General features: G+C 36.6%; 1 protein-coding gene across 9 annotated transcripts in view; it reads left to right on the top strand.

Moving 5' to 3' along the window:
• The window catches only part of CDC42BPA (CDC42 binding protein kinase alpha), a 178532-nt gene that overhangs the window by 34033 nt on the left and 120321 nt on the right, over nucleotides 1–24178 (top strand). For all 9 annotated transcript variants that reach the window (XM_079299015.1, XM_079299018.1, XM_079299016.1 and 6 more), the window contains exon 3: nucleotides 23096–23187. In XM_079299015.1, the coding sequence (XP_079155141.1) occupies nucleotides 23096–23187 (92 nt within the window). The remainder of the gene's footprint in view (nucleotides 1–23095; nucleotides 23188–24178) is intronic.

The following is a 24178-nucleotide window of genomic DNA, read 5'->3' as shown; positions in this document are numbered from 1 at the left end:
ATTTCTTAAAAGACTACAGCTGTTATTTACTTAGAGCTGTGTAGCTAATTTGATTTTTTTTTTTTTTGTCTGCTGCAGAGCTAATGAATCATTTTTGCTTCTTACTGGGTATACATGCATAAATTATAATTTCAAATGATACATTACTTGAGGCCTTTTAAAGGAGTTTGATGCTGAGGTACTAAGTGTAATTGAAATGAGATAGCAAATGTAATGTGCTTAATGCTGATTTCCTTTAGTAATAATCGTATTTTGTCTCGGTTTGTTACAATCTTATTTGTAAACCAGGCAAATGGTACAGCCACCGTGCACAGCTCATATTGCTTGAAGGTCATTTAGGTGTCCTAACAGCAGCACTGAAAGTTGTGTTGCAGAGCAAATTTCTCTGTAGGACTGGTTTCAGCTTGAAAATCAATTATATCCTGAGTTATTGGATTCTGTGTCAGTGATCTTCTGAGGTGGCTGGAACAGCTCTTAGGCAGAGCTTTACTAGTCCTGTAAAAGTGATACTGACACATCAATGCAAAGCTGAATCTCCTGAGCTGGATTCCAGTGTTGTGCAGCTCATTTTTTTCACATATCCTCATTAGCATAGAAGCTAACAAAGCTGATCAGTATTCAAAGAGGAAATTGTAAAGTAAAGTGGATACTAGGCACAAAGAAAGCATGGGATATTTTGGTTAATACAGATGATGTTTCAATTGTAATTGAGCATTAATGTCAGCCTGTATCTGGAAAGGAAGTATTTCTGAACAAATTATTTCAAATGTTCTTAGTTTGTTTTAATTTTTAGGGCAAAGATGTTGTATGTAGTAATTCATTACAATACAATTATTAGTATTTGTCTGGTGTCAGTTACTGTGTATAGGCTGTAGACAGTTTAAACAATATTGTGGCTTCATTATTTTGGTTTCCTGACTGGTTTGGTTTTTGTTGGGGTTTTTTGTCTTGATTCTGAGCACTTTAGAAAGATAATTGGGGAATGTCTGTTACCAACTTCTATAGGAGATCACCTCTAGAGATATTGCACCAAATACTTATTGTCATATACTGTTGTCAGAAGCAGCATTGTTTTTCTGCTGTGCTGCCATTATCAGTATGCATTAACAAAGCATTGTGAGGTTAACATATTGAATGAGTGTGGGAGAAAGCTTTGGTGTTTTGCAAAGCCAGGCATTTCAGCAGGGCATTGTGTTTAATGAATATTAAAGTAATGACAGTAAATTGAATGTCTCATTAAAGTTTTTGAAAAGCCTTATTTATAGGGATAATATAAGCTAATATACTACTTTAGTAGTAACTTTCTACTTTTTGGACTTACAAAGAATTTCTATTGCACTTTAGTACAGAAAGTTTAAGATTGTGATATCCATGAGTTTCTTTCAGTTACTTGTGAATTTTTGCAGTGCTCACAGTCCAGAGGCTAAAAAGTAGTGTACCTTAGAAAACTTGTCTCAGCAGCAGATGGAAGCAAGAGGGGAAGAGAATTTGTGAATATATCTTTTCTTTCTTTCAAAAATTTTTGTCCATGACTGAAATAAAAGTAAATCAAAAAAATGTTTGTAAGGGCAGTCCCCAACTCCATTTGTGAGTACTCAGAGCAGTCTAAATAGGAGTAAAATGTTAAGGATTGAATTTTTGTCCTCTATTTTGACTCAAACAACTGGAATTACTCTGTATTTAGAAATATTTTTCACATATTGCTGTTGCTTAGCTTGAGGTCTTGGCTAGTATTCTCTTGTATTTTCACAGACAAGGATAACACTCTTATGACTACTCCTGGAGCATGTGTGACTGGATATTTTTTATTTGTATATTTTTAAATCCTCTGACAGAAGGCTAGCAAACATAGAAGTTACAACATTTTTGAAGTTCTGAGAAATATTCCCCACTGAATCCCCAAATTATCACAACTGCTTTGTGTGTATATTCTCTCAGAGCAGCTCATCTTGTGCATGCTTAGCACCAGCTTGGCATAGTCAAAAGCAATATCTGTATCTTGATTATAGAATCTGATTGCAGGGCTTTGAGTGGCAGAAAGATCCTCTCATTGGTGGTCGGGACAACTACATCATTGTGGTTTCTTTGCCGTTCATGTTTTTTATGTTAATTCATTTGTTAGTGCTTAATGAAAGCAGTAACTACTTAAGCACTTCCTTTGGAGAGTAGAAGTAGATTTAACAAGCCCAGTACCCAGCAGTGGGTGAATGTACCTGATCAGTCTGTAGGTTTTGTTCACATGGGTAAGTATCCCAGAGGAAAGTTGTGCCAGGAAATATTCCGCCTTCCAGCTGTAATTGAATGGGCTTGAACAACAAGCTGAGACAGCTGGGTCCTGTTTTGGTCTTGATTTGTAGGGACCCAAGGGATTGGGAGAGTGGGAAAGAAATCCTGTGCCAGTTGAGTGAGTTCAAATGAGGAAAAGAGAGCTTTGCTCCCTCGACTGCTCTGCATTTCAACTATTAATACAGCAATAAAGCCTATTCAAAAAGAGTTCTGTGTTCTTTGTGGTTTTTTGAAAGAAGGCTTGTGTGCTTAGCTATTGTGTCTTTTTTGAAATTTAATGTCTTATCACATGAGACAGAATTTTCCAGGTCAACCACCCAACTTTAATCATGAGATCTTGTGGAGTGCAGGAAGGAAGCTGAGAAGTCCTCACAATAACCAAGGAATAACATCCTATTGGAAGTGTTCTTTCATGGGGTCATTCATATTATAATTAAGAAACCCCAGGAAACAAGTAGTTAAAGTAACTTTTTGAACAGTTTAAGTCCTTGATGTATCTGTATTTAAAATTAGTTTTCTGTGGTCTTGAGGTATAAGAGAAACTTTCCTATATTCCTTTTAAATGTTGCTCGGTTCTGAGTATGTACTTCTGATCACTATAGAAAGGTCGAGGTGCTGTTTTCAGGGAGAACATTTAGGCAAATTTTTGCAGTTTACATTGCAAACATTGGTTTTCCTGACTGAATCAGACTGTTTTAAAAAATGGGTTTAAAATTAAAAAATTAGTTTGTTCAAATCAACTAATAATATGATTGTCAAATGAAAATGTTGGGTAGGGTATAAGTGGGACAAAGTGAAGCTATATTTGCATAGTGATTAATTGTGTATATTCAGTAAGAGTGAGAAGTATGCAAAGATTTGTGGAGGATCTGTCTATTTTTGAAAAGGCCTACAAAGATGGAACAGATCATAGAATCTTAGGGACCTTAAAGATCACTTTATTTCAAAACCCTAGCAGGGAAACTGCTGTTGACTAACACAGGTTGCTCAGAGCCCCATCCAAGGTGGGTGTCAGGAGAAAACAGTGTGCTGCAATATAAAGCAGAGGGTCCTGTGCTACCAGATTGATCCTAGCACAGCATCTTCACTAGTGTTAGTGGGGAATGTGCTCTCTGCTGTGCTGTGGTGGCTTGGTGACTTCTGCTACTGCATTTGTGTATTTCTGCATCATTGTGTGCAGTGTACACAGACCCTGAATTCAGACACACTTGCATGATGCGACCTAGAAAGCTAAATTCTCTTTTTTATATGCTGACTTGAGTACCTGGTGTATACAGACAGCTGTATGTAGGTTGAGTTTCTAGGAGCTGCTGGCTTTTCTTACAGGATTGTGTAAGCCCTTCATTGCTAGGGCTGGTCTGATGCCATAGGGTCAGAAATCTGAATACAGATGGCTCTGGTTTGTATACTGCTGTAGTGATTTCCTGGCAGGTATCCTCCAAATTTACATGGGGTAAAAACAGATGTTCTGGCTCATCAGTGTAGCATTATCTTAATAGCCAGCTGATTTTGATGCTTTTCATTAAATAGTAACTTCATTTCTTTGCCAAAGCTGATGGTGTCTCCATGTGTTTCAGTGATGTTTTTGTTCTCTTTTGGTTATTTGAATGTGTAGAGTTCTGAAAAACTCTCCCATAAGTAGTTGTATTCCTGCAGGTATGGGTTTTAAGCTGTTTCAGATGCAAAATAACTAAAGAGTGTTTTCCAATTGCTGTCTTGTATAATACTTAATGTGCTCACAAATTATTATTTTGTGTGTTTATTGCAACTGTCAGGAAGTGTGGATTTGTTGTCATTGACTTCCCTTAGGCCAAAAGAGGTTATTCTAGAGAAATGTGGAGCATGCTACATTTCTTCCAAATAAAATTTTACTTGATGGCAGCTAATTCTATAAAAGGAAGTAAAAAAAAAAATGGGGTATGAGCTTCTTCTGAAGAGATACGAAATTCTGCCATCTTTATTTTAGACTGACACTGAGCATAAAATATGATGGTCTTTTTACTGCCTCCAGATCAAGGAAAGTATATTATTTGCATTATTTTTACATTTTTCTTAGAAGAGAATAACAGAACTTAGTAGACATGAAAAGCTACAGTTTTGCACATTTCCCATAGAGAAATGGTTAACTCCTTAGTGGAGGCTCCTTTTGTTGGTTTTTTTTTTGTTTGCTTGTTTGTTGGGGTTTTTTTTTTTTTTCTGGACCCAAGTTCTGGAGTGTTGCTTGGGGGCAGTACTGGGAAAAGATGGTTTAGATTATATCTAAGTGTTCTTTTAGAGTCAATCTCACTGTTGTAAAGATTGGTTTGAACCTTTGAAAGAGAAAGGGGAAGCAACTGCTGTGAAGGCAATTTTTTTCAGAGTATTTTACATTGGAGGTGACACTTGCTTTATTTCACCCTTTGTAGAAGAGGAGCTCCATCGTGTCAAGGCTGTAGCTGGGGAGAGCACCCTGGCAGAAGTTTTTTTGAAGTAAAAAGGTTTACAGCAGGCAAATTTGGGTATTTTAGCTAGATATTTGTTTGAGATTAGAGGAGGCAAATTTAAAAAACACAGTTGGAAATACAGTGTTTCATCTTTAGTTTTTGGTAACTTTTGTTTATAACCAGTACTAAAACATTTATATTGCTATAGTGTACTAACAGGAGTGCTAGCACTTTATATTTGTGTACATAACTTTGTATATTATATCTCTTCATGACAACATTTAGTAAAAATAAATGGATATCTAATTATCTTTTGTATCTCTAATGGTTAAATTGATACTTTTAAATTGATTATTTTTTATTCTATCCTCTGTGATCTCTGCAATGAGTTATGGATTAAAACATTTTAAAATTAATCAAGATTTAAGTAAATAAAATCCTAATTGGTGGATTGACTATCCTGAATATTTGGTAATATGCTTAGAGAGCTGTAAACCATAGTGCATGTCTAATTTGAGACTGATTTTAGACTAGTGGCTTTTTAAATGCATATCAGTGGAGTAAATGGGGATGTGATAAGTAGCTATTTCTAATTATTTGTGTTGTGAAGAAGGTGCTGCTATGTTAGAAGTTGAGCTGGAAGCAAGGAAATGGTTATGACCTTTTTAAACATAACAGAATTTGAAAGCTGTGTTTACTGTGTGTGCACACAATGATATAAATAGCAGCAGCAGCCCGTGTGGGGCTGGAGGGCAGGAGAGCAGGGCACTCACAGATTTGCCACCTTGGTTCCTATCCAGCCTTGTTGTGTTTTGCACTTCTAAAGAGAAAATAAGGTGACTTTGAAAAGGAGAGAGTAGCAGAAGTGCTGCCTAAATGGGAAGAAGGTGACAAGCAAATGAAGAAATTGAATCTTCTTTTCGATGGCTTTCCTATTTCCTCTGGAAGGAAATACAGCCAATCATGTCATTAACAATCCCCTATTATTATTGATTAAATAATAGCTGGCTTGTTTCTATGGTGTCTGTAGCTATTTAGGTTTCAAAAATCGAGTGAAATGTTCTTGTTCCATGAATGAAAGGACATGTTGATACTGGTGTATGTGTTACATGAGAAAATTTAAGAAGAAATTCCCGTTTTTTACGTAATGAACTCAACAAGACCACATGAATCTTGTCAGAGATGGATCAATTTTTGCAATGGGAAATTATTTTTCCTCCCATTTATTGTATCTTTGTGTTTTTTCTTGTGATTTTGTGCCTATGAATAATTCAGTTGGGTGAATATACTCTTGATTTCAAGAAAAGAATATAATTACATTGTTATTCAACACATATATATGTTAAAGTCTTTACCCCCAGTGAGGCAGAAATACATAAGATTTCCCTTACAACATAGGTTTGCTGTGTGGTGTCATGAGGTCATTTTAAAATGCAAAAACATCTAGACTTTTTCTATTAACATTGCTCTGTTATCTATTTACTTAAATGTTTTTAACCATCCGCTTACTCCAGTATGTTATTTTCATAAGTCAGAATGTGATCTTGAAGAGACAGTTCAAAATTTGCATACAGGCTGTGCTTAACCTCATGCATGGGGTTCTGTTGAGAATATCAGGTGAGAACTGAATGTTGGCTGCCACCCTGCTCTCAGCTTCTGAAAAATTCAGGTGTGTTATCTTGACAACAAATTTGTGTGCCAGTGCATGTGTATATATGGCATTTGAAATATTTCTCAAATAAAACTGGCCAGGAAATAGTTCTTTTCCCCATGTGTGAGTTGATAAATGGCTGTTTGCAGTTTTGAATAAGCACCAAATATTTGTTTCTTGGATCAATGAGGGAAATTACTATTCATAGGGCAAAAATTTGTTTTCTCTGTCTTCAGGACTTATGGGATGGGGAACAAACAGGACTTCCTTTTCCTGGAGGCACAGAACCAGGATTCAGGAGAGATTTTTATCTACTGCCTATATTAGATAAGGAAAGAATTGGGGAAACAAATCACCACATAAACCTGCATAACTCCAGTGATTCATGGTAATGCTTCCTTCTCTCTCCCCAGCTTTAGGTAGTGGGAAAAATGGCAGATCATACAGATTATATGAGGAAATGCCCTCGAAGGCATCCTGGTGACATCAGTCATGAGTGCTTCCTTTAAATCTCTTCTGCACTTTATCAAAGCTCCAATGACCACAGTCTTTCAAAGAGGAAAGTTCCAGTTTAGTTCTTTAAAATAACTTTTTTTTTTAAAAACCACAACAAAACAGCAAAAGACCCAAAACAAAAAAAACCCCAGAAGACATTTTATGGACTCTGAGGAGAGACTGTGCATAAGAATATATTCACAGTCTTCCTTCCAGGATGTACTTTCTCTTTAAATGCAGATACAGTATATGATACTTCAGGCATGAGGAGGGTAGTTATTTTTCCTTTTATGAACACATCTTTGTAGATTCTAGACATATAAAGGAATATTTTCTTTTTGTACACTAAGTTTGTTTAGGTTGATTTACTATTTAGTATTCTCTAATGTACTGGCCAGTTTTTGGAATGAAATAAAACTTACTGCTAGTAATTTGGAAATTCTTGTATATTTTGTCTGGGCAGTTACATTTACATTTTCTTTAAATCTGTAATCTATGGTATTTAAATCAGTCATATTTTCATAAATAGTTCAAAATCTTTCTAGAAAATATACAACTTACAGGCTCGTTTTAAATCTAAAAAAAAAAAAGTACACTAAGTAAATATTCAAATTATTTCTTTCAAATGCAGTAAGCTTGTTTGCAGTTGTACTGACAATGGCAATGTCCATTGCTTTATATCCCAAAGGATGTAGTCTGATACTCTTCTAAATATTCTTCTAAAAGCTGGACATAGCACAGCATGGGATTCTGGTTGTTAGTTGTGATCCTGTTGTCTTTGGTACCTTCTGCTTCAATTTCCATCTTCCAGCTAAGCCTGTATTTAGAGAAACCCTGTAAAATCCTACAATCTGATATTTTTCTTTCAGTTAATCTCTTCTGTATCTTTGCAGCAGGTAAGTCATATTTCTCACCTGTTGTGGAAACACAGGGGTGGCATCTGCTGAAGAGAACAAGCAGTTGTAACACTGGGCACAGAAGAATGTTTTCATGTTTTGTCAGCACATCAGGGCTGCTGTTGTCTGCTGGGTTTGAGGCCAGGTGTTGAAAGGCATTGGTTGGGTGTTGGTTTTCTTTGATTTCTTCTGATGATACTCTCATATCTCCAGAGACTGGGCCACAAGAATTTGGATGTGTCTGTGCTTCCTGACCACAATACAGGCTGAGGGGATGAAATCTGTTTAGAGTGCTTCAAAATTGCCTTCACTGTGCTTGGGTTCAGCTGGGGCCTTAAAAAGCAGAGGTCTTCCTTGACTGCTGCTCTCATCTGCTGAGACATCTGTGTTTTGTTGTGTTTTTGGGGTTTTTTTTTTAATTTCCTTATTTTCTAGCATAGGGTTCTGTAACTCATGTATAGATATCTTTATCTGGCAATGTAATTGTGTAGATCCATAGGAATTTAGGTTCTTCTGTGAGAGAAAGGAGCATTTCAGAAAAAGACTTTGGAGTTTTTTATTGTTTAGAAAATATCTATATGCTGTTTAAAGGATCTCAAATGCCACTATTTCATGATCCCTGCAGCCAGAGGTTCCATTAATTTTTCACATTCCTGACCAGCCCCTCCTTCTTGGTGAGAAAAAGGTCTTGGCTGCTGGCTGGGGTTAAGACACAACACCTTTAATAGCACTTCTTGGCTCCTCTATCACTTGGAGAAGTAACTTATTATCAGCTCATTCCAGCATCCTCCTGGATGCTTATGCTCTGCTGTGATGTCCCTCCAATACATGTTCCTCCAGATACCAGGGTGGTTTCATGCTATTCCCTTCATCTCCCATAGAAAACAGATGGTGCCACTCAATAAAGCATCTAGATTTGAATATTTTTTTACTCCCTTTGTGATCCTTTTTGTTGAGATTTGTTTGGAGGTAAGGAATTGGTGTAAGAGACTTGGTGTTACCTACAGGCATGCCTTTCCTATGGAAATTTCCATTTAGCAGAATATATATATATATATTTGTATGGAATATATTTATTTATGTATGTATGTGTGGGACACACATATATATATGTATAAAATTAAATTTTTAATAGCTCAGTTAACACAGACTATTTTGTATTATCTAAGGACAGTTATGGAAAGGGGATAGATGGAGAAGCAGGCTTGGTTGTAACTCCTTCACTTACCTATATCCTAATTTCCTTGTCACTGTTTCTTCCTTTTTGTGTGCAGGAGCCTTTTTGCTTACTGGGATTCAGCTCCCTGTAAGCAAATTTCAGCCCACTCAGTATTCTTCACTGTACATGGTTGGAAGTTAATAGGTTGACTTTCAGCTGGAGAATGTACATTTTTTTAGTCCCCTGGTGATTAGACTGCTAATTTCAGTAATCTGTTGACATCCTGCAGTGGCACTCATCTGTCAGGCTTGAATTCTGCCACTATCCTTTCAGGCAGCAGGACAGATATATTCAGGAGGTGGATTTGAGTGTGCAATTTAGATTTTACAAAAATGAAAAGTTCTTTTTTTGTGGTTCATTTTAGATTTTCTAGAGCCGTGTTCATTCTCTGTGTTCTTGACTAGAATATCTAATGAGTCAGAAATTATTTTCCTTACTTCCTCAAGCCCTTGGGAGTAAATTTCATTAAGCCTTGCTGACTGAAGTGTATCTAATGCATTTTTTTGTTTATTTAATATTTTTATTAGCATCAGCAGAAGTATTTGTGATTTAGTTGAGCCCAGAATGCTGAAATGCCTTTATCTGTAGGAGTGTCACTCAGATCAGGCACTGGTCAGTGCATTGTAGGAAACCTGCTCTGCCCTGACTTCAGACAGCAAGTACTTGTCAGTCCAGTAACTTTTTCAAATATTGAATTCACATTTGTTCTAAAATGCACTTAAATTATTGTAACTGAGGAAAACTCTGCAGCATGAGTAGCTCTTATCTTAACAGATGGAGCCTGGGCAAGTTGTACTGCCAACTGGTAAGAGTGAGGAGAAGCTAAAGCAAGTGTTGTCTTTTTCAATGACTAACAGCCCAAATTACTGGCAGTCACAGTTTCTCCAGCTCAAGCTGGATTCTTTTTGAGATCCAGAAAAATTCTAAGGAAAAAGCATCCATTTGTCCTGAGGTTTGTAAAGAACTACTTTAACACAGTATAGATGAAAAGTTAATCTCTGCAAGTTTTATATTTACTGTAATTATATTGGTGCAGTCATCTTTGAGCATGAATTAAATCAAGTGCTATATTGGGTTAAAAAAAATGCATTTTCCATTCTTTCTCACATAGAGGTAGTTGATTTAAATTAACTGTTGTGTGTTGATGTTTGAAATAGTACTGAGAGGTTCATTATTTGAAATTTATAAGAGAACAAGCAGTAAGATTTATCTCCACGATGGATATTGGTGCTTTGTGGGTTAAGACATAGAGGGGAAGCACTGTGCCATGGCTGATGCAGAAACCACAGGGAGGGGACAAAAAATCCCAGCTGGGAAAAACTCAAAATGGCTAGAACATGCAGTACTTGACTCCAGTAGAAAGAACTTTTGCAAGGCTTTTAGAAGTCATCTGGGGAAGCTTGATTTTTGAATGAGTTTTGGTATTGAAGATTCCAACAACTTCATTGTAAGTTAGGTGGGTAAGGTGATGTTTGATGAAAAGGTATGAGAAATGGACTTGGAAATACTCAGAAACAATAGGAAATTAATATCATGTTAAACTTAGCTCCAGGTGACTTCAGCAAAACATGAAGAAGTAGCAATTGTTAGCATGCACAACTAAACTCACATATGTGAACTTTTAATATATGAAGTTCAAATTATGGTATCATTGGAAGGTGACAGCTTTGTAGTTAAATGTGTATAAATACCGGTTTTATTAAATCAGGAAACAATCCCAAAAGCAAGAAAATTAATGTATTGAATATTTCTTAAGATATATCATAGTAAGATTCTCCCTGTCATCACAGTTTTATCTATCCCTCTGCGAAAATTAAGTAAAAATTGGAAGGAACTACTAATGAAAGGAGAAGTGAGGAGGTTGAGGATGTTGTGTATATTCAGTACTCTCTTTTTATGGACTTGGACATTTTTCTAGTGTGCAAGGGAATACTTGATTCTCATTCTGTGAAGTGTCCTTTCTTTTGTAATGAGCCCTTGTGTACACAAGTAAATTTTGCAGCTCTGCAATTCTCTGGTGTCTGAAGTTGGCAGTTTACTTGGGGAGTTCACAGTTATGCAGTTACAGGTGTCTGGTTGATTTCAATAGAATTTAAATGTTTGCATTCCTCCGAGGATTTGGGTCCAAGACATGTTGCAGTAAAACCCAAAACCCATTGCAGTAATTTCTAAAATTATTGCATATTAAATCATTTTCCTATTTCCAGCAATACTCTGTGGATGTCAGGTTTCTAGAAAAAGATTTCTCAGCTTTATAGAGTGAGATCTCACTTTCCTGTGAATCATCTTTTCTATGTATGTATGTCAGAAGAAATAGTAAATCAGAAAAGCTGTGACCCTTGGAGTTGCCCAAACTTTATGCAAAATATTTGTGTATTTATCTGTTTGCTAAAAGATTTGAAGGGAATACTCAGTATTCATGCAGTTGTATCTGCTGTTTCCCCTAAGAGTCTGGGCACAGACTCTTGTTTAAAAAAAACCCCAGAAAACAGGAACATAACAAACCCTCAGAAGCAATTCTGTGAGCAGAAGTAAGTAATAAAACTTGATTTTTTTTTTTTTTTGTTAGTGGTGCCTTGTGCTTGACTGGAGTCCCTGAGTTGAAGAGTTTGTCACAATTACAGCACCTGTGTGGGCAGATGTCTGCTCCCACCCTTGGGGCTGGTTCCCAGGTGTTCCCTTGGAATTAGGGAGTAAGGGGGGATGCTGTTGTAGACTGTGTGAGTTTAGGAGTCTCTCCTGCCACCCACCTACCTTTGCAGAGTGTGCAGAAAGTGAATTGTCTTTGCAACATCTTCCACTGAGTCATATCTGATTCAAGTCAGGTGAAGGGTAGAAGGTATGAGGACACCTGGATGCAGACACACGTGCTGTGACTGCAGGAGTGATGCTTCTTTCCAGGCTGTGTCACCTTCCTGACAGCAAGTCATGTGTATTTATGTGTCACAGATTTTGTTGGTGGTGATGATGCTTAGTCAAAATTATTAATTCAGTTATAAACCCACATCTGTCTGAGTGCAGTTGTGAATCTAGAAGATGAACCCCAAATGTTTCTGAATCCACCTCTGTTACAGGCCTTTGTAAGGACTGCATTCTGCCCTTCTGGTTTTTTTGCTTTTTATGGACTGTGTACACAATGGCTATTGTAAACAGCAGCCTTCCATTTGCTGCTGGATATAAAATTTTTAATTTATATGCTGTCATTATTTGAAAAGTAACAAGAGAATAATCCCAAAATACCTTATTGTATGAAAGAGTCCTTTCCATTTTGGCAGCAAGATAAGCAGCCCATTTCCTCTGAATGAATATTTGCTGAAGTAGTTTACAGTAGTTACCATATCCGGACTGAATTCAGGTTTTCCAGGTGTTTTTTACTGTATAGATGGTTTTTGAATGCTCTTTGAGATAAACTGATAATAGTCAAACAGTCAGTTGCATATTACATTTTTAGGATAAATAGAGAAAGATTTGAGTGGAAGGAAATATTAATAAAGAGTAGAAAGTTGGCAATGTATAGATGGGAATTATGTAAATTGTGGATGGGTTCAGTCAGACTTGTTGAGGGGAGCTGCATTTGGAATTCTTGCATGTATTTCATTTGAATGCTCATTTTCCACTTATGTTTGACATTAGTTTCAGAAATCAGTTTTATTTACTAAAGAGCAGCTTTTTTTAATTTTTTTTTTTTTTTATGTGAGCAGTGTTGTGAAACCAAGCTAAACTAATAGGAATGTTTTGTGGTAAATTCTGAGTAAATACAGACTAACAATCTGAAAATAGGTGTTAATGAGGGCAGGAGTTGCCACACTTTATTAAGAATTTGAGATCACAAAAAAAACCCAGCATTCAGACTGTGGGAAGGGAAATGTTGCACTTCTCATGTTTTTTGTGATGGGTAGGGAGTGCACTGAGTTTCCATTTAAGTATTTTTATGAAGTATCCAGATTGATGATTTTTGAAAATTATAAGCACTAACTAAAAGTTTTGAATGTTACCTTCTTCTGAAGTAGGGTTGATGTATTGAGGTAACTGAATGATTCTCTCCTTAAAAGTGCTGCTGTTTTTTTTTAGAAATTAAAGAATTTGTTTTCTGCACTCTTCTGAGAATGTATCCAACTTCCATATTATCCCATTTCTTATCTCAAACTTGTTTGTGTGTGCTATGTCTTGCCATGACTTTTCCTTTTAAGTTTTTACTTAATAAGACTTTTGAGATAAAACTTGGGTAAAAGCATTCAAAGAATTTTTAGAACTCAGTGGATGTTTTATGTGTTTAGAATCACAACTTGCAAAACATTTCTTCTCCAGTATATCAGATTCATATAAGAACATATTTCATGTCTGTATTTAGGGGAAAAAAACTTACAAATTTTGAAAATATGTCTAGAATTTGAAGATGAAGAACAGTTTTAATTGAGCCTAATTGTTCTTTTTGGTTAGTTTATAGTTTGAAACTGAACCAATCAATCTGTTACAGAAAGATTGTTAATTTCACTTGTGACCTCGTTTTTTGATATTAAGTTGATAAATAAAACCAAATAATTGTATCTTTTTGTATAACTACTCAAATATCACTCTTCATTCAGGCTCAGCCTTGTAAGAGTTCATGGATTTGAGATCTTTCTTGTTTCTGATTTGTTATTGACAGGGATACTGAAATAAGTGATGTGCTCAGAATTCGCTGTTAGTGAATTCCTTCACTTGATTCACTGAGAGTTTTAAAGGGACAAATTGAAACAGTAAGCCCTGAAAGGGTGGTTTGAAAACGTTTTATGTGTAGGTAATATAAGCATTAAGGATGCCTAAAACCAGAACCAAGATACCTGCTAAAAAATAAGCACAAGTTTCTCTTTGGTTTCATAAATAATTAAATCCATCCTCTGGGTTCCAGAATTATTCTTTACTGCAACCTTGGTGATACAAAGAAGGTGAGGATCAAAGCAATCTTTTGACACCTGCATGTGTGCTCTCAGACAAATGTGGTTTATGTAGGAACTTCCTGCTTGTAGAAAATGTTTACTATAGGTTGGTTACAGGTATTCAGAAATGAGTTTTTCTTCTTTGCAGTAGCAATAGGTTTTAGTGATTCGGCTGCATTGAAGATAAAATTATTAAAATTGCCATGAGGTGAAGTGCGGGCAAAATAAAAATATCTTAATCAGCATTATTTTACAGTGATCACTTAATCAGGAAGAAAGTGAAGATGATTGTAGCTGAGAAATAGAGTGCCGGATCTGGTGCACAGTTAGCTACTTAAGCTTTATGATATGGTCTTTATTCTCAAGTGGGCCAAATCAAGTTTATTACAGGCAATTTGCATCCTAATGGTACTGAACTTTTGAATGATTAATTATTTTTTTATTTTAGTTGAATTAGTTTTAAGGTAACTCTGGTAGAGTGCTGAATTTCGAAGATCTTTGGAGACCTTTAAGAAGTGTGGCTTCTTTAATAAAGGGCTGCTGTTGACGCCATAACTCCCTGAAATATCACAAAACTGAGAACAGTTCTTGAAACATGACTTAATTTGGAATTACAGCCTTTTTTTCCTTGCAAAGGAACCAGACAATAATGTACCTGTTCAGTTGGATTACCCAGCTTGAAATACAAGAAGTGAGCCAATGAGTAGTTTGCAGTCCTTACAGTACAAATAATACAGGGTGGTGGCATTTAAAATGGTGTGAGGTATAGGTGAAAGAATTTCTGTGGACATAGGGAAGGTGTTTTTTTTCTTCTTTTGTGACTGGGAACTCAAAATTTCAATAAAAAGCAGTTATTTTAATCTAGGCAAAATTCCTTCTCATGGCACCAAGTTCCTACTCAGTATAGTTTTTAATATTTCCATTTGACATGCATTATATTGAAGTAGGTTTGTCTTTTCTGAATTTTAACTTTATTTTAATACTTGAAATTCAGTTTAATGTCCTGAATGCAGGATTTCATATAACATTTTCATTTCAAATATTCTCTATAAGGGCTGAAATAGGGGTGTAATTCTGTGCATTTGTACAAGTTCTCTTGCTCTGCTTGGAGATTTTGAGCTGTGTTGCAATGCAAATGCAAACAAGTGTCAGTGAAACCTGCAGTGTATAAAGTGCTGTATGAGCAGGTTTATGCCATGCTCTTAAAGAGGAAACAAGGTACATATGTTCATACTGCCAGTGACATCCTGAAGAGGAGTTTGCCTGCTGTTTTGGGTTTGGCTGCATTACTGTCCTTCTGCTGAGGCCCTTGCAGCTTGGTGGGAACTGTCTGCAGGAATGTGCAGAGAATTTAGGGGGAAAAACACCACAGTGGAGGAGTGAGAGTGAGAGACAGGACTCAAATGATTTGTGTGCTGCGTGGGACTTGACAGGTGTGCATTTTGACAAGTTCTAGGTCTAAGTGTTGGCTAAGAATATATGGCTACACAAATGAGTCATTTTAGAGAAGGAAAGTTTGTGGAGAGTCTCCTCATTCCTCTTCTCACAAGGATTAGAGTGTATCATTGAACTAATTAAAAACGATTTAAAGTGCTTTAAGTTTTATAGAGGTCTGACAGCTTTTTTTTCCTCCTTGAGGAAAAATTTGTCATGTAAGATGTAATGAGACTCTCAGTATCAGCAAAAAAAAAAAAATCAAATGTCTGAAATCAGTATATTTGCTTTATACAGATATTTTCTTTTAATTACAATTCTGTAGTGAAAAGGAGGCAAGGGAATAGAGTTAAGGCAGTATCCCTTAAAATCCTTCTTTCTGTAGCTTCAGAAATGGAGACTTCTGCAGTGCTGGGAAATACCTGGGAAGCTGAGCAGGGGACTCAGTGGCCTACAGTTGCTGGCTTTCTTCTGGTAAAACACTTCTATGTTAGTACAGCATGCACCAGAATTTCTAGAGAGGGTTCATTTCTGTATTTTAATTGAGAGGATTATATGAATTATAAATCAAATAGACATTGAACAACTCTTTAATGAGGCCTACAAAAGCAAATGCATAACAAAGGAAATGATGAAATTATTGATACTTCCACAACTGCTTTGAGATAGTACATGTTTCAGGCCTTAGCTGTGGTTCTAACAGTAGCTGGTTTTCAGAGTAGAGTGCTGTTAATTGGTACATTCTTCCTCCCCTTTTCTTTTCTTTTTCCCCCCTTCCTCAGTGAAGTGAGGCTGTGAGCTCTGTTTATTGTGCAATGTTTGATTTTATTCTCTGATACTCATCAACACACAGTGTTCCACAAACAGCTCTTTTTCCAGATTCTAGTCAGACTAGGTGTTATATCTGCTTCACATGATAAAAGTAATGCTTCAAAGAACTAAGGATTCTCCTTAAAGTATTCATTTTTGATGCCTGATTTGATTTTTCAGATCCTTTAGTAATTCTAAACACAGGTCTGATTGATTTTATTTACAGCTGAAACGTCCAGCATTTTTTGGCAGTCAGATACCAGCATACTGAGTTATTTGTCAGTCCTTGGAGAATGTGAAGTTTAAGCTTGACTCTCGGAAGTGTGATTTTAATTGACTTGTTTCCAACTCTGGGACAGCATGAGGGACAGAGTCAAAGCAGTGTTCTGCTTTATGAAGTGTAAGGTCACCTTCTTCCTTCTCTTTTGTTTTGGCCTTTCAGGGTTTTTAAATATCACAAAACTTTCTTCCTGTCTGCTCTTGATTTGCTCCCAGAGTGTTTCCACCCCCTTTAATAGGTGGAACAGGAGTCTTGTAGCACAGCCAGTTAAGTTTTGCTTTAGAATTCCAATCCACAGCAGGATTAATTAAAGTTCAATATTTCACTTTGCTCCTAGTATAATAATATTTAAACATAGGGTGATTTACTGAAATTCTTGGGACGAGAAAGAATGGTAATATAAAAAAAAATAATGGCTGTATCTTGATGTGGTATGGAAGTATTGTCCAGATCTGCAGTGGGTGTTTCATGAATACAGAGATTATTTTTCGTCTGAGTCTGGAGACGGAAAAAACAAAACTACTCTAGTATGTTTGGGAAAGGTATTTTATTTTTCTCCCTGATTTTAAAGTTCCCGTTGAAGACTATTTTGTGGTAGCTGCTGTAACCAAAGATGTCTGGATGGTCTCTACTTGACCTTGATGCTAACACTGTAGGATCCAGAAAATTGTGTCTGTCTATACCATAGTACAGGAATTTGTGGACATGCTTTTCATTCCGGGAAAATGCCAGATTCTTAACTCGCACTTAGAGATGCTGGCACTTAACTGTTCATCAGGGAAAACATGTTAAAAATCTTCTGAGGGAGTGAAAACTTAACTGTTAAAACTGAGAAGGGTATTTGTGGCTTTTTTTTTTTTTTTTTTTTACATTGTCTTGACTAATGTTCTGTGGTTCAGCTGCTATCACTGTTGACTCCAGTGTTTGACCCTGATTTCCTCCAGAGAGCTGGTAGAAAGTGCAACAAAGCCTTCTTGGCTGTTCTGCCAACCTTAGGTGGGTGGAGAGGAGAGATTTCTTTTCCATCTCCTCTCAGATTATTCTTTAAGCAGCTCTGCCTTGCTCATTGTCAATTACTTCCCCTTTGTTTCTAGAAATACTGTTTATTTTGGGAGTGGTTTTCTCTCACACCTCCTTTCTGGAGTTTTTTGAATGCTTTGATTATAGTCTGTCTTAACTCAAAAATGGTATTTACACATTTTATAATCACAGCTGATAGAAGCCAATGGAAAATGAATACTTTAGGTTTGGATCAAGCCTGTAAAGTAGGAATGCTTGCTAAGTTCCTTTCAGGAAATTTCAAAACTGCAGAACACTTTTAAAAAACAGAGCTGTCAGTTTATTGTTCTGCTTTGGGCTTGGAGTGGTTGAGTTTTGGGGGGTTTTCCCTCCACAGACAGCTCAAGGAAGAATTAGAGCCTTCTGGTATTCAATTACATTGACAATCTCTTAGATTATTTGGTTTTTCTCATTTACATGTGGAAGCTCTGTATGTACTTGAATAAATACTTTTAACTAGTGAAGCAAAAGGGATTTGTCTTGAAGTGGCAAGTGACTAGTTTCCTGTGGTGATTGTTTTCTTTCCCAGTCTGTTTTCTTCAGAGTGAATTTCACCATGGCTGTTGACAATTCTGGTGGATGCAGTTTTTAATTTCTATATCTTTGGCTTGACATGGCATTTGACATTGAACAGTGCAATGGGCAGAAGGCTGGGTTAGCTGTGGAATGCCTGGATCACTAAGGAAGCTTGTTTTGTAATTTGGGAAATAAGATATGGGTGCCTTACTGCAGCCTGTCAGTCAAGGGTACAGTCCTAGCAGAGTTAGCTAGCTTGTTTATCCAAAAGCAAAAAAAAGTAAGGTACCAAGAGGAATTCCTGAACACTGTCCTGTTTTGTTGTCTGTTTAAATTGGTGGTGGGGACACATTCCCAATTGCTGCTCCAGGTCTGCTGCACTTCCTTTAACAATCAATATGATCTTCATCTCACTTGTGTTCAATTTCAACCCATGCCTGCAGCATCCCTAGTTCCCTTCAGTGCTGTGCTGGAGAGGGGAAAAGGGCACTGGCAGGTGAGGGGGAAGCAGGAACCTGTGAGCAGGTTAGCCTGGAAAACCAGTGCTAGCCCTGCCCAAGCTCTGCAGACAGAAACTTGGAGCTGGAGGGAGAGTGAGGCAGGAGGATGAGACTAACTTCACTAATAAAGCATCCAGTACAGCTGTTTTACTATTTTGATGTCATTTGGTGTAATCTTAATACTAAACTGCATTGGGTTATCATCCATATCACTTCCATCCCTGTGTCAGGTCTTTGGAAAATGTGGACTTTTATTTTCAAGAGTTTAAAAGATAACTCCCCCTTAGTATTAAATAGGCTGTAAGTAATGCTAATAACTGCTTCCCCACTGTAAATGTGATATACAGACTGTTGAAACTCAATGTCACTACTACAGAGCCCATTGTTTTGCTTCTCTTCTGCTGGATGATTGCTGTAATTATAACAAAATCCTGCTTTTCCAGGGCCAGGGGGTAGAACATATGTTCCTCTGCATGCCTGGCTTGGCAACTAGACTCCTGAGTGTTTTCCTATGTGCTTAACATGTTACTTCTGCTGGAGTTCTGGTTAAATTTTAACCAGACAAAAAATCTAAATTTCTAACACTTGTAGTAGTCTCCTTTTCCTGAATTTTATTGTTTGTATGCATTATAGGCATAAATGGAATGAATGGCTAGAGCGTGAAATGTAGGCAAAGACCCATAGAAACTTAAATAAATTGAAAGAATAGTCATGGCAGGTTCACCTTGTTTCAAAACTCAGCTTAGCTTACTCCATCAGTGCACTGGTTTCCCTGAGGGTGAATTGGGAGATTGTTTTTCCTTGCCATGTGTAATGGATTGAATAAGTGCAAGGAATCTTGCCAAGAGGGTGGTAGCACAGTTTTCCCAGGCAGGGTGAGATCGGAAGTACTGGCCAGGTGGAGTGGCCAAGTGTTTTCACAGAATAGATTTTATAGGTCAAGTCTTATCTCTCCATCTCCTCCACAGAGATTGATAACACACAGTATTTTTCAGAGCAGCTGTCTCCATGAACATTGTGTATGACTTGTCAACATGTGATCATAGCAAACATACTGGAAAGATTTATATAATGAACTTCCAGTTCTTGCTGAGCTGAAAACCAGCAGGAGGAGGCAGTGGCCAGGCTGCCCACACTTTTACCCCTCGTTTGGAGGAGAAAAAGTTCTCTTTGGCACAGCAAACTGCTGCTCCCTGATCTGTATCACAAATGGCTAGCAACTTTGAAAAGGGATGTGTGTGTGGAAAAAATCAGCTATGCCCCTGAGTGTTTCTGTAGGCTGAATGCAGCACTGAAGGAAATGTCCATATTGTCTCTTGCTCTTAAAAATCTGTTTAAAAAGTGTGTCATATCAACCATGAATGAAACTGCAGCTCCTGCAGAAAAGGAGGGTGTTGTTTTCTGTTAACTTTGTGCTGATTCTGTTTAGGGAGACAGTGGTGTGAGGGATGTATTCCTGAAAATCTGCTTTTCAGGGACCCCCTTGAAGCACACTGTTTTGAAAAGCATTCCCTGGCCTGGCTGTTTGCTCTGTCTGTAATGCTTGTAGGACACTTCCAAACTGGTTGCAGAAGGTCTGCCTGTTAACCTCCTAGTCTGGAAAGCTGCATGCATGAAACACTGTCTGAAGAGAAGCCTTCCAAGACCCCAGCCAGGCCAAGTTTTCTATACTTAACATTGCTGTTGCCACAAGAGCAGCAGATGTTTGCACAGCAGACAAACAACGTTGATGATAAAGCAAATTGACCTTTTTTGGAACAAGCTATTTGAAGCACATTCCTGGGGCAATTCTTCCTTTTTTTTTTTTTTTTTTTTTTTTCCTAGGGATCTATCTTTCTTCCAAAAGCTGCTTGGCTTTACATTGACATCTCTGCTAGAGGTGATAAAAAAATTACAGAGGAGGGAGATTTTACAAACTTTTCCACTAATGCTGATGCTACAAATCATTTAACCTACTCCAAACCTATTTCTGTCATCTTTATTTTACTGAAGTAGTTATAGTGATGTTTATTTTTCCAGAGTCCCTATGGGAACCCTGGAAGATTTCAGAATGCAATAATTAAAGAATGACAGGCCTTTCCTTGCAATATAAAGTGAGGAAGAGCTTTGTGGTTTAAACAGCTATGCTGTTGCTTGTTAGCAAGAAATGCTGCCTTGTACTCTAGCCAGGCCTATAATGGTCAAAAAATGTTGAAGTTGAGAACTACATGTTTGTTTTCAATCAGTTGTTTTTCAAGTTAAAAGGCTCTAATGGCATGTTTTAATTTGTTCAGTAGTATTCATCAGTAGTATAATATTTGTATTCAGTCACTTAGTGTAACACAGCTCAGGCTGTCCAAGTAAGGCAGTACATTTTCTTATTACTTTTTCTGCTGCAAGATCTTTCTTTTAAGGAATAAAATATTATTGAAAGTTTAAATAATCTCTCTTTAAATTGCATTTTAGCAGTACTTAAAATGTAATATTAAACTTGTATTTTAATTTTGTAATTCAATATTTTGAATAAAGTTAATATAAATGTTAAACAAAAGTAGCACTATAGTGAAAATCTCAGTGTTATATGGCTGCATCTTTATTATTTGGACCTAATGCTGGGTTTTTTTAATCATAAGCTGATGTTCCTGTAGTTGGAACAGATGTAATTCTTGGGAGAGAATTAATTCCTGGTATCTGATAAATTTCAGAAATAAGAGACCAGGTTCAGACTTTGGAACCACTGAGATTTTTAAAGGGTTTAATTTATTGTACCACAATGTTAGCAGAGTTGTGCTGTAAACAAATCCCTGCATTTTTGCATCGTTGTTCAGATGTGGTTTAGAAAGCTGCTTTAAAGAGTAGGATGAAAACGTTTTCTGAGGGGTAGCTTGTGTCTTGACTCAGTTTCTAAGATTGCTTTGCTCAACAGAAATCAGTAGGCTTTTGGACAAGGATGCTGTAGTTGCCTTGAAGAGCTGCATGATTAATATTAAAGTTCAAAATTGCATTACAGGGTTTTAGTAGAGTTATTTCATAACATTAGAAAGAGAAAATATTGAATTCTAGGAGAACCCAAATTTGGTTTCTACATGTGTCTAGGTTTATTTAACTTGGTTCTTACTTAGGATCATTTGCTTTTAGAGTTTTTGAAAACAGTTCCCCATTTCTGTTTAGAAATGTTATTGTGAACAAATTATTCTGCAACACGATGCCTGTTACAACTCTTCCCTGCAAATAAAGCTGCACTGATTCCATCAGCCTCTGTAGAGAGAAATGGACAGAGATGGGCCCCTGTACCCTGAAAGCATAAGCTAATAAGGTTTTTATGGGCTTTGTTAAATGACAACTTTACAATGTGCTTTTTGGGGGTTTTGTGATTCAGGAATGTGATGGTTAGTGCCTTGTCTGTTACAAAAATACTGTCTCCTTTTCGTAGATGTGTAATCAGGTTGCTTGTTTGGGATCATTGAGCTAGATTGCCTCTGAGCCAGAAGGTGAATTCACATTTCTGAGACCCATCCCAGTCCTGATTATACAACCTTCTCTTATGAACCATATTTACTGAAGTATCTGTTTTACTAATAGGATTTCATTTGTGTGAACACGCCTTTAAAACGTTGATTTTATAAAGAACTCCTTTTCCTGCTACATTGCTTCAAGTTTTAATTTTTTTCCTTTTTTTTACTGAGGGTTGTGCTATACATGTTTTGATGAGAGTTATCAGTAACTTGGATGTTTTGCATGTATGCAGGGAGAACATATTAATGAACCAGGACTGGTTAATTGTAGTGCTTAATGGGGCTCAAAGAGAGGAATAGTGCTCCTGAGACTTTCACTGCAAACAGTGCTGGGGGTTTTGCCTGTCTGGAATACAATACATTATTTTCCTTACTGCTTTCAAATATATTAAAAAAGAGAGGGTGAAAAGAAGAGGAAAATGAAGCTTAACTTGAAAATATATTTTTTTTTTTTAACTGAATGTGTTAATAATGTCTTGAGTGCAATTGCTCTTTCTTCCAAAAGCCAAGAATTGACTGTTAAGTGTTCCCTATGTTGAAAAGGTAGTTTTCAAAAACATTGCATAATACATTGTATAGGCCAATATTACCCTTCTACTTACCATTCATCACCATTTGAATTTTTCGTTGAATACAGTATTGTTTGGCTGATGGGCAAGTAGATAAATGGATAAATATTAAATAGATAAATATTAAAATGATAAATACAAAATAGATAAATATTGTCCAAAGTGAACTCATTATATTATACTTTGCTTTTGCAACCAGAGTTATATAGCACAGATGCAGTGGATGTCTGTGAACTCAAAAGTCTGTGGAAAGATGTAGACAGCTTGACTCTGGTTTTTTTTTTTTTTTTAATTAAAAGAAGGCAAAAGCAGGTTTACTTCATAAACCTTTTTCTCTTAGCAGTTTTAACTTAGTTCGTACTTCAGTATTTCTAGCTTTAAACTTAATTGTATTATTTTACAATATACAGGTATATGTGCAAAATGATCTCTTGTTTTTAAGCCTCTGAGTGCATCTCTTTTGTGTTACTGTTACCTTGTTTTTTGATTTTTGTGTGGGTTTTTGTTTTTTTTAATGATTCTTTTTTTTTCCCCTTTGTTTCAGCCAAACCTTTTACATCTAAAGTGAAGCAGATGCGACTACATAAAGAAGATTTTGAGATTCTGAAGGTGATTGGTCGAGGAGCCTTTGGGGAGGTATGTGTGTGAAGGAGGAGGAAGGGTTTGGATGATTCTCTTGCAAACCTGCAGCACTGAGGAGAAACAGTTAATAACAATACTCTGATACACAGGTTTTTACATTATTTAGCTGTGATGGATTTATAGGCCTACCTAATGTTTGCTGCAAGTACATCTTGTTTTATTTATTCTTTGACAGCTCTTTTTAAGTCGTGAATTTTGAGAGCAGGAAGGCCTCATATGGATTAAGAGACCATGTTTTAACTGTCTGAGGATAAATCATTTGCTTCTTTCCAGTCAGGAGGTGGAGGCCAGTGTGAAGCTGGTGGTATAGAGATCTAATAATTGCTAATTTTCCTAATAACTATATAACCTGAAAGTAGTTTTCAGCAGCTTAAATAGCCAAATATTGGCACTGACATTCCAACAACACAGAGAAATCTATTTTCCTGTCATTTAGTTTTCTCTTTTAATAAACATTAGAATATTTTTTCTTTATTTCTTTTAAAAACTTTAGCAGATGTTATTTTCTTTTTCAGTAGTCGCTTACTACCAAATGTACAATTTTTTGCTGCCTCTGATGAAGCTCTAATTTGAAGTTGCCAGACAAGTCTGTTGATCACTAGGTCAAGGAAACTTCAAAATGTTAGCTTTCTGCCCCATTTCCTCTTAATTCTTTTGGGTGCATGAATTTTGTTTTTCATGCAGTACAATGTAGGAAGAGCAATCTAATGTACAACAGTGCCATGAGCTTTTCATAGCCAAATGTACTGCAGCTGTGGGTAGTGTGTAAAGCTTCTGCAGGAGGTACTCCATACTGCCTGAAAATACACATGAACTTAAACCTGAAGAATAATTAAAAAGATTTTTTGATCAAAGTCTTCATTGCCTGTGGAAATAGAAGTTCCTTTGATAGGAGAGGATTTCTGGAGGCTCTGGCATGTGACAGAGAAGGGTTGTTCTCAGGTTCACTTACTTGCTTGCATCTTTAGTGAAAAATCAGTCTTTG

Source organism: Erithacus rubecula, assembly GCF_903797595.1.
Source record: "Erithacus rubecula genome assembly, chromosome: 2".
In the NCBI taxonomy this organism is placed as follows: Eukaryota; Metazoa; Chordata; class Aves; order Passeriformes; family Muscicapidae; genus Erithacus; species Erithacus rubecula.
Note: the sequence above shows the minus strand (reverse complement) of the source record. Positions and strands in the feature narration are given on the sequence as shown.